This window comes from Agelaius tricolor, unplaced genomic scaffold (assembly GCF_023055355.1).
Source record: "Agelaius tricolor isolate 1412-34295 unplaced genomic scaffold, bAgeTri1.0.p SCAF_6, whole genome shotgun sequence".
Taxonomy (NCBI): domain Eukaryota; kingdom Metazoa; phylum Chordata; class Aves; order Passeriformes; family Icteridae; genus Agelaius; species Agelaius tricolor.
Genome location: NW_027269266.1, coordinates 33,563,761 through 33,574,390, shown reverse-complemented (window position 1 = coordinate 33,574,390; position 10,630 = coordinate 33,563,761). Strand labels below are relative to the sequence as shown.

General features: G+C 43.6%; 1 protein-coding gene across 2 annotated transcripts in view; it reads left to right on the top strand.

The window, feature by feature from the left end:
- Positions 1–2,998: 2,998 nt before the first annotated feature.
- ANKRD28 (ankyrin repeat domain 28) overlaps positions 2,999–10,630 on the top strand; it is a 119,951-nt gene continuing 112,319 nt past the window's right edge. The window contains exon 1 of one of the 2 annotated variants that reach the window (XM_071429276.1): positions 2,999–3,119. In XM_071429276.1, coding sequence (XP_071285377.1) covers positions 3,093–3,119 — 27 coding nt within the window. In that variant the 5' untranslated portion in view covers positions 2,999–3,092. The remainder of the gene's footprint in view (positions 3,120–10,630) is intronic. The other variant, XM_071429274.1, reaches the window with a different exon arrangement.

Genomic DNA, 10,630 nt, shown 5'->3' with positions numbered 1-10,630 from the left:
ATTCTATTCCTAGCCACAGCAGTGACTCATGCCATGACCTTGTGTAAGCCTGTTGACCTCTGTGCCTGTTTACCCACGTTTAACAATGAAAAAAGAATGAATACCTACTTCACTGGGGTTGAAGCCCTCAGTCAGAAAGAGCCAAGTATACAGGCATTCCTGGCAAAGTAAATAAATCATGAGGATGTTTCCAATGAGCTCAGAAAATATCTCCAGTATGAGGTTTCTGTGGTCTCTTCAATTTGATCCTGTTATGTATTTCAGTGCAGCACATGTCCTATCTTTAAAACACTGGCTAGAGTTACGTGCTGTGGGATAGGTTACAGCATGATTTAATATTAACATTAATGGGAGCTGTGCAGTTAAAGCCTATGGCTCTCTGCTGAAAGCATGCCCTCAGGAGAGCCAGCCTGCTAATAATTTACACATTATCCAATTAAAAAGTGTTGTGGAAATTTCTAACTTCTGCAGACATATCTTCTGAACTCTATCAGAAATGCTGTGGCTTTGAGTATGTTTGTGTGTCAATACTGAGACTTGTGTGAAATATTCTGTGAATGTTCGTGAGGGAGGCTTGGGCAGTTACTTACCCTTTAACAAAACATATAAAAGCACTTGTTTCCTTGCAGCACTGTTACATCTAACTTCTGAGGTGTCATTGCTGTTCTATTTCTGTCACTCTGCAGTCAAATACGTATTTTGTGGGACACTAGCAGATCAGACAATACTTATACTGGTGATATTCTCTTTTTTTTTTTTTTTTTTTTTTCAGTTCTAATAACCATTTGGGCTGCTTTTCACAGAATAAGGCACCAATTTATATTGTGACCTGAGTAAAAACCTCCACATGCAACTGATTGGTATCAGGGAAACAACACTCAGAAAATCCCTCACTTCTGTGTTATCCACTTCATGTATGCAAGCCACCTCAACAACCTCTTGTGCTTAAACTGAAACAGACAGGTATCTCCACTATCCATATTTTTACTTCTGCACTTTACCATTTGAACTTGCAGATGGTACAGCTAACAGGCCTGTCCCTGGCAGTATCCTGAATACTGGAGCAAGGAGCTGGAAAACCAATAATGTATTGGTTTTGCTGTCCCCCACTGAATCAGGACCTGGCTCCAAGCTGCACCAGGTGCTCCTGAGACAGGTGAGACATTTTCATGTAGGATAAACTGTCTAATAAATTGCTGGAAATAGCAGGTGAGTTGAAAGTAGATGTTTTTTTCTGAATAACTCTATAAACTGATAAGCTTCACAGGGAGAAGAACTTTATCAGCTCCCAGACATTCTTTTCACTTTGAAAAGGAGCAGTCTAATTTGGGGACAGACAAAGGCAATGCTTCCTGATGTCATTTTCTCCTTCACTGACTGCATTGATAAAATTATCTCTAATTTCCACAACCATTGGTCTCTTCACCACATTATTATCACAGTCCTTAACTGTTTTGCACAGTGTCAAAATCTACCTCTTTCATATTTGCAATTTACAAAACACTTCTATTCCCAAACAAACAACAACAACAATCCCCCATAAGGTACACAAATACACAAATAATAAATTAGAGGGCTACTTGAAATAACTTAAAACATTTACTTATCACAATCAGCATTTCTGGACATATCCAGATGTCAAAAACATTCATTTAGGAAGTGTGGTAATGTTGATTTTTTTTCCTTTGCCTGGTAAAATTGCACTACAATTCTTAACTGGTTAAAATAAAATAACCCAAACACATTCCATCAGGTCACTGGTATTCAAAGCTAACTAAAATAGTTAGCCTCAGCTAGCACCCATAGAAAACCCTTTTGTTCTCATGCTGCTGGTCTCCAAAAGAACATATCCACGTGCCAGGCTCCTGCTGGAATCAATAACAAGACATGAGAGCAAAACCACACAAATGAGTGCTCACTCGCTGCTTTATTAAACTTTCATTTTTCTTAGGTTAATAATAAAGTCTAAGTAGATTTAAGTGTGTGTGGAGCATTAAGAAATCACAGTCTAGTTTGAAGCAACAAGAAAATCAAGAAACTTGAAACATTCATATCAGCATTGTCTGTAGCAGCATGCAATTCCAAAAAGCCTCAGTCTCTCGAGTCTGCTATTTTTTATTTTTTGAGGGGAAATGAAAATTCAGGAGAAAATAACTCTTCTCAATCATAGTTACCATGCTGGGCTGGCTGGCTGCAGCATTATCTTATGGAACAGCAGCACAGTCTGATTTCAGTGTCCTGTGTGCTGCTTCTCGTCCATTTCACAAGAGGTTTTACAAGTCCCACCTATCCTAATATGGTGCTTGATGTACAGCGCACAATAAGCCTGTAAATTATCTGTCAAAATACAGAATGGGAGCGTTGCAGATGACATCTCTGCTGGTCCTCTGCCAAAAGAGGTGAACACTGAATAAATACATTGCAAAGCCATCTTTCTGTATTTCGAGTAAAGTGTTTTCTGTACTCTATGTGTACATGTCTGTTCCGTCTGGCGTTCTGTCAGAGCGGCTCTCGGTGTGTTTATCCGGCCTGCTGACACTGCCCAGCACGGTGCCCCTCCAGTTCTCCATACTTCCCCTGGGGTCAGGAGCTCACAGCTGCCTTTGGTGCCGGGCCAAGCCGCCTGTGCCGGTAACCCCCATTCCGGGGCTCCTCGCTCCGAGTGGCCGAGCCTGCGCCCGGGGCCTGCCGAGCGCCGCGCTGCTCCCGAGCCATGCCCACTCCTCTCCGCTCCCATGTGCCCGTCCCGCGTTACCGGCCCGTGCCGGGCCCGCCGCGCCCGGCCCGCCAATCAGCGCCGCCCTTACTCTGTCCCGCCTCCCGAGGGCCAATCAGCGCGGCCCTTGGTGGTGCGGGCGGGCGGGTTCATTCAGGAAGCTGCTCGGGGGCGCGAGCGGCGGGGCGGGGCCGGGAGGGCGGGGCGCGAGGAGACCCCGCCCCCAGCGGCGCGGGGTGGTGGCGGCGGGCGCGGGGGGCGTGGCCGGGGGCGCGGCCGGCGCGCGGGCGGTGGCGGCGGGGGGGCGTGGCCGCGCGGCGCGCGGAGCCGGGAGTCGTTGGCGGCGGGCGGAGGCGGCGGCGCGCGCTCGCTCGCCATGGTGTTCCTGAAACTCCGCGAGCAGGTGGGCATTCCCGAGCTCCCCGTCCCTTCTCCGCCCCTCCCGGGGCCGCCGGGCGCGCCCTCCGCCGCCGCGGGCTGCCGTGCGTGCGCGGGTGACAGGCGGCGGGCAGCGGGAGGCAGCATGGCTGCTGCCGCCGCTGGGGTCCGGGCTGGGTGGGAGGCGCCATGTGCGCCCGGTGTGGGCGCCGGTGCCCCCGCGGGGCGGGCGGGAGCCGCCGTCCCTCGCAGGTACCGGGCCGAACAGGTGGCCGCGGCAGCCCGCCCGCCCCTCGCCCCGCATCGCCTGCGGGTCCCTGCCGAGCCCCCGCCCCGGCGCGGAGGGGAAGCCCGGGAGGGGTGATGGGGGTGGGTCTGAGGGCTCCCTTCGGGCCAGCCCTGCCCCGCGCCTGTCTGGGGAAGGGAAGGGTCTCTGGACGGGGTAGCCGGGCCTGAGGAACTGGCCGGTGTGAGGGGATCGACCTGGAGGCTGCGGCGGGAGGCGGCGTGCCCGGGAGATGGGGCTGGAGCTGGCGCCGCTCCCCCGGACCTGGAGCCGGCCCTTGCCCTGCGCAGTTTCACGTGCCCGGGAGCCGCCTGCTCGTCCCTCCACCTTTCCCTTCCAGGCCTTTACAATCTTTTGTTCGGCCGCCGTGTCTTTCGCCTGCCGCGGTCATGCCAGAGCTTCCCCGAGCCCGCGCTCCCCTGCTGAAGGCGAAGGAGGGTCTTGGTGCCTTCAGTGGGTTGTTGCTCTCGTCACATCACACCCTTCTTTGTCTGCCAGGCTCTTCGGTTTCCATCCCAGCTGGTGTAAAATACTTGTCTTCGCTGCTCTGTCCTTTCCTGGTGTCTCCCCTGTCCTACCTATTGTCTCCTGTGCGGTATCAGGATACAAAGGTGGGAGGGTCTGCGCTGCCAGTTTGCCGCCTATGAAAAGATGTTTCTTAGGAATGGTATCTTCTCGTGTTTTCATGTGTGCGAGGCCAAATTCCGTGTAAAAAACTCATACATCCTGCTATGGGTCTCCTTGTTACTCTTCCTTAAAGATAACCAACTGTAACACTTGGAGACCCCACCCCCTTCCAAAAAAAAAAAAAATTAAAAAAAAAAAAGCCCCGCAGTAAAAAAGCCTGTAGAAACTTGGGGGTGGTAAGGCAGCTGGTATTCTCTGTCTGTTTGTTATGCTGATCAGTATCAGCCCATCCTTACCTGCGAGTCCTTTCATTAGTTACATACACATCTGTGTTTTCACACTTAGGTTGCATGATCCCTCGGGATTTGTTCTAAGGAGCATTTGGTGATATGGGGCTGAGATCTCTTATGTCCTGCTGTGTTGTGTGTAAACTTTGTGAAGTCTCATGTTGTTTTAGAACCTCATCTATGAATCAGCAACAATTGTGGATCTGAAAGACACTTAGTGTCCTTTGAGTTAGATTTTCTTTCAGGATTTGTTGCTGTTCTTCTATGGGAGACTTCCCACAGAAATAAGCAGTTGTTCATCTCTTCTATTAAATAAGCCCTTCTGTTAAAACCAAGAACTACAACCCCTCTGCAAGTACTCATTGCAAAATAGTTAGCAAAAACCCCATTATCAATATGTTAACATGAAAGTACTGTATTTCAGAACTTTTCTTCTGGGAAGGATCCTGCTATTGACAGATGTTGAAGTGAAATATTGAACTGTGTGGGACCATTGGTTTGTCAGAGTAATGCATGTGGGGCTTTCAGCTTCTGTCATAATGTAAGTTTTAATCCAGAAGAAGCACAAGGTGGATTTTTTAAGAGGCTTCACAGATCTGTAAAGGGGAATTGATACACTGGGAATTGAAGTATCCTTTCACATAAAGGAGGGGGTGCTAGGGCAGGGAAGGGATGGAGGGAAGGAAGGGAATACTGGTTTTGGACACTCTTCTGTAGGGGGAGTGATTTTTAGCAGCAGCTGCATTTCTGCTGCTAAAGTGTCAGTTGCTTGACAAATCAGTTATTTCAAACTGAATTCTGTTATAACAGTGTAAGAATGCCAGAAAGTCATGAGGAATGATGTTAACATGAAATCCCTCAGCTTTGGTATACAGAGCATTCCTGCAGGTCACTGTTGCAGTGTGCTGCAGGATGTCTTGACTTGAGGATGCTGTACCGAGAGTGAGGCAGCACCTGCTCTTTATGAAAACCAGCCCGTGGGACTGTGTGGGAGCAGAGGTGTTCCTCTTCAGTCGTTCATGAAACATGCTTCTTGTTTTGATATTTGAACCATTTGCTTTGCTCCATAGTGGTGTGTTTGGTCAGAATAAAGTAAGTTGTCTTGTGCATTTGTAGTCCTTAGAGTGACTCTGTCTTCAGTGGTGGCTGTGCTTCACAGGGAAGTGCAAAGGCTGCTCTGTTGTTTGTACTGTTCAGCTGGTATGAAGAAGGGAAGTGATTTGCTAGTTTCTTTCTTCAGCTGTCAGATTAATAACTTTCTGAAAAAAAATTATTAACTAAAGTATTATTTAAGTGGAATTATCAAGATTATTTTTCCAAATTCAATATAAACCTGTTGATTTTATTCCTTGATAATGTAGAAGGGCTCTGTGTTAAATGTCAGAATTATGCTGGGGACAGGCAGACTTATGCCATATAAGAAGCTTAGTGTTTTCTTGCACTTGCTTAGTTTTTCAAGTTACTTCCAGCTGGTGTCAAAGCAGTGCTCTGGAAGTTACAATGAGGTGAGAAATTCTGCTCTGAGGCTCTTAGTTGAGCTCAGAGGGTGAAATCCCAGTTCCGCTTGCTTGATTTAATTTACTTAGTACCTGATAAACAAAACTTTGATCCTGCAGATGCTTAATGTGTTTGTGAAGCTCAAATATTTGTTTGTCTGTGGAGGCTGATTTGACACGTTTAACCTTCAGAAAGCAGGTTTTCCACACACTGTGAAAAGTAGACCTTTCCTTGGGTCCAACAAGCAGCCAGCCAGTACATTGTCTATGCATTTGTGTTGCTACTTGAGCTTTATTGCTTTGCCATCCTCCCAGGTAGGAATAGATTTCAAAGTTTGGACATAATTGAGGGTGTACACTGCACTTTCAGAAGTGACTTATGTTTGCTTACAAAGTATATCAGGTATCAAAAAACCTCATAAGCCATGTTTGCAAAAATTGCATTTAAAGCTAAATTGAACTGTATTGGGCAAAGCTGATACCTGTAATGCTCAATAGCAAATTGTAACTCAGGTATAGAAAAACAATTATTCAAGTGTCAAATTAGAAGTTGTAGGTTGTTCTCATTGCTCTTGGGTTTTTGTGCAGTGTTGTGCAGGTTTTGTTTGATAACAAAGGAAGCAAATCTGCACATTCTGAATGTTAAACTATTCAAGGTAGAGATGAAAAATATGGTAAATGTACATTATAATTGAGGTATTTGCTCTTAAGTTTATTTGCTTTCATATTGTCTTCATATATTGGTGCTTGTATACCAGGTTCTTCTAAATGAGATGCTGCATTAAGTACAAAAATGCTAAGTGAGACAAAGCCTAGAAAAGTTTGTTTCTTCCTAAAATGCTGTGTTACACTGCTGTTAGAAACTACAATGACAGTCCAGCTAGGTCAAGGGTCTCTAATGTTTTATCACAATATTTTGGTTGTTTCCCCATTTAGGGGGAGTGTGTGAAAGGGAAGGTATGGGGTGGGGCTAAAAAAGGAGTATTTTGCTTGTGGGTATCCATAGTGGTTGCCTTGGTCTCCTGTGTGAAAGCCCTCTCACCTCTGCATAGCTAGGTGTGAAAGGCTAACTATCCGCTGGGGTTTTTTGTTATGCAATCGTAGGTTCTAGGAACACTGTTTCCCAGAACAGATACATTCTTACTTTAAGGCGTTGTGAATTAGTCTCTCTTACACCTAAGAGGTAATTGACAGCTTAGTTTTTCTTAGCGGGTAGGTGAAATTTGGATTGCCCAACAGCCCAGGGATTTGTTCCTTTTCTGTTACTTGCCTTACCTGTATATGTGCCTATAGGTCATCTTTTAGGCTCACATAAGCCTACATCTCAGCAGAGTTTTGTTGAAAGGTGTGAAATGAATCAAAACTGGCTTGTTTTTTTGTTTTTTTTTTTTTCTCTCTAGTTTTGCAGCTCTATAACTATTTCTGGCAAAACTCATTGGATGCAGCATCATTCTATTTGGTAAAGCTTTATTTTTTTCTTTCAGTGCATCATAGTTTTAATATTAAGCATTTTAATATTATGCATTTCCCATTTTCTCTGAATCTTAAATGTGTAATAGGAAGATGTCTTAGGGCTAATAATGATGGGCATGTGGAAGGATTTTGTATGGGATTTTCCTGTGTGACTGCTAGACTGTGCTTGAGGCAGTGCATTTATTTCCATAAGTCAGATATGAGTGATACAGATCTGAGTAGGAACAACTGCATGAGGATATTAGGATGACCACTTATCTTTAAAGTCCTTGAACAGTGAGAGCACTGACTTCTTTATTGCCCATTTATATCTTTCTCGTAGCTGAGATGGATCTTGTTCAATTGGCAGTTAAACAAATGTTTGCAGTGTCATAGTGAAGGCTCTGAATGCCTCTATGGTTGCTATTTTCATTACTGCCAGCGTTAGACTTCATTCTTTTAGAATTGATGCCAAGAATAAATGTCCCAACTAGTTCCTTGTTACACTAAGAGGAGGAATGGTCTCCTGTGGTGATGAAAAGGAGCTGCTGGTGTTCAATGAGGGAGGGATATGGTGGGAATGGAATTATGTGGTATTGCTCTACAAATTCTGTTCAGATGTAGGCTAATGAGATGTGTGTTTTATTTTTGACTTTTTTGGTAGAAGTTACTTTAAAGTTACTCTTTAAAAAAACCCAATAATTTCTTTCATGAATCTTGTAATAGCTAAGAACCATCTCTTCGTACTCTGTTGTGCCTTGTATGTTCTTCCTAAAATTTGCATCTAATCTTTTCAAAGTGCATACAAGATAATTAAATTAAGAAATTGTAATTCTTACCAAGACACCCAAAGTCTTACTGTTAGTTCTCTTGTTCCCAGCCTAAGAACTTACATGTGCTGAGAAGATAAGTTTCTTTAGCTGATGGACAACTCTGAGTAACTTGAACTCTGTTTATCTTGTTATATGCAGTAATTACCAGCCCTTCCATTAGAATGTGTTGAGAGAGCCTGGTTCTACCACGTGTTCCTTTGGGGGGGGATCAGATTGCCCCAAGATAACTTTGGAACTTTTGACTTGTGAACAAGCAGTTCTCCTCAGTCAAGAAAATAAACCTTTTAAAAGAAGGAGGAAAAAAAAGGTGGGGGAGAAACAAAGCAAGCCTTGATTCTGCAGTCAGATCCTCAAGGCCGATCCTGTTGACTCAGCAGCCTTCTGTGGGGATATAAAGGTCTATTCATGTAGATAGCATCGAAGGTTTCTGACCATTATTTGGAGGCAAATATCAGGGGAAAAATGAGGCAAATGGGCACATCTCTATGAAAAAGTGACTTCTTTAGCATCCACAAGAAAAGATGATTCCTGTAGGAAACCAGTAGCTGTTGAGGCTCTGAACTAGCAGTCTGCTCTCTGGCATGGATTGTTATTTTCCCAGATTCCTAGGGTTGTTCCATTCACTGAAATGGGTTGTGGAATACCATTGTTGAAATTAAATATATTTGGTATTATATACTTCATATTCTCCACCTCATCTTTTGTCAGCAAGTTTATTTCTCATTTGCCATACCTGATATTATTCTCTAATCAGCTGGGCCATCCTGAGGTCAAACTAGTATCTGATGATTTGTTTTCTTGCTCCTGCCAACTTTTTACTTTGTTCTTACCTCTATTCCTTACTCCTATTTCTGGAAATTGAGTGGGAGACTCGTTGCCTTAGTTACAGTGACTAACTGTTTCAAAGTTATTTATAATATTTGTTTTTAAATAACCTATATCACAATAGAATCATAGAACATTTCACATCAATAAAAAAGTAAACAAAGCAGTACATCACTGGGAGCATGCTTACAGTGCTGATTTTTGGGAGGTTTGTTTTCCTTTCGTTGTTTGGGGTGGAAGACAAGTTCTCATCTGGCATTTCAAGATGCATCTGAAATAAGGTGTCTTGTTGTTATCCTTTGTACAAAGAGAAAAGAATCTTAATGTTTAAGCTCCAAAATATCAGGGAATGTTATTCTTTCCTTAGTAAAGACATTAGCACTCTTCCCAGGGGGTGGCAATATACAGGTTTAACTCTGTTAATTCAGTTGTGATTCTGGTGTTGATGAATTATACAGCACTGACCCATTTCAGCTCAGAAACCAGAGCTAATGTAAGAGTGGTGGGACTGAGTAGCTGGGAGAGAAGGGAAGATGAGACTTGTAGCCAGCTGTGTGGGTGCAGAGAGATGAAGAGGAAGCACCAGCAGTGATATGCAAATAAAAGAGGGACAAAATAGTTGGTTTGTAGCATTTTTGTGGATTAGGAAACTGCTTGTCAGCTGAAGCTAATAACTTAGCTGATGACTTCTGTCCTTAAATAATGAGATACTCTTTATTGTGAACTGAATATAACCTGAGATTTTCATTGTTTATCTCTACTGTAATGTATATATGTGAATTGAGTGAACAGTACTGTGTAAGTAGATTGTTTTCTTCATGAATAAAGTCTACCTATTTAGGGCAGCCTGAGAACAAATATTTTTCTCAGTAAGTTACTGAAATGGTATATAAATTTGAGAAGTATGAAGCAGAAGTCCGTCTATTCAAATGCTTGGCATCTGGCAAAAGAAAAAAAAAAGAAAAAAACAACTCAAGCTTATGTTGTTAAACTTCAGAACTAAAGTTACCTGGATGGGGGTGAAAGTGTGTACAATTGTAAACTGACTCATGTTAGAACTTCCTGAATGTTCAGGTTTTGTAGGTAACTGCCTGTTTACATGGCTTAAGTCTAATTCTGACTGTGTCTTGAACTGTTTTGAAGTCATCCTAAATGTTTAATGTTTCCATATACTCAGACAATGAACTTCACTTAATGGCCTGTCTAATTCAAGATGATGAGCACTTGCCTATAAGTCATTCTTGGTAATTTTGCAGTCATGCAATTATACTTAAGGTCCACTCTCACTTTGTGCTGAAGTCCTGTACCTGCCTCCAGCTGGTGCAGAGAAGAAAGCATGGATTTTTTTTGAGTTTTACTTTGGCAAAGTGAAGATACAGCACTGCCTTAATGAAGGAAGAGAAGGGAGCACAAGCAAAAACAGTCAGCATGACAAAATGAAAATGAAATTACAGTTAGTTGAAGCATTGAGACCAAAACAAGCCTTTTTTAGAGCTTACAGAACTTCTAGCAATCATGATGAATCCATGTTTTGTTTCAAGATTTTGCTGTTTGTCCTCCTTTTTGTTTTTATTTTGATAGCTCCATCTATGCTGGTCCCCTTGAGAAAGGAGGAAGTTGAACCTTCCATCAGGAACCTGATCATCAAACAGCAGGCAGCATAATAGACCAGGGATCTACCCAGCACGTAGATGAAGGAGCTACTGTCATAGACAGCTCACCTGGGGGCA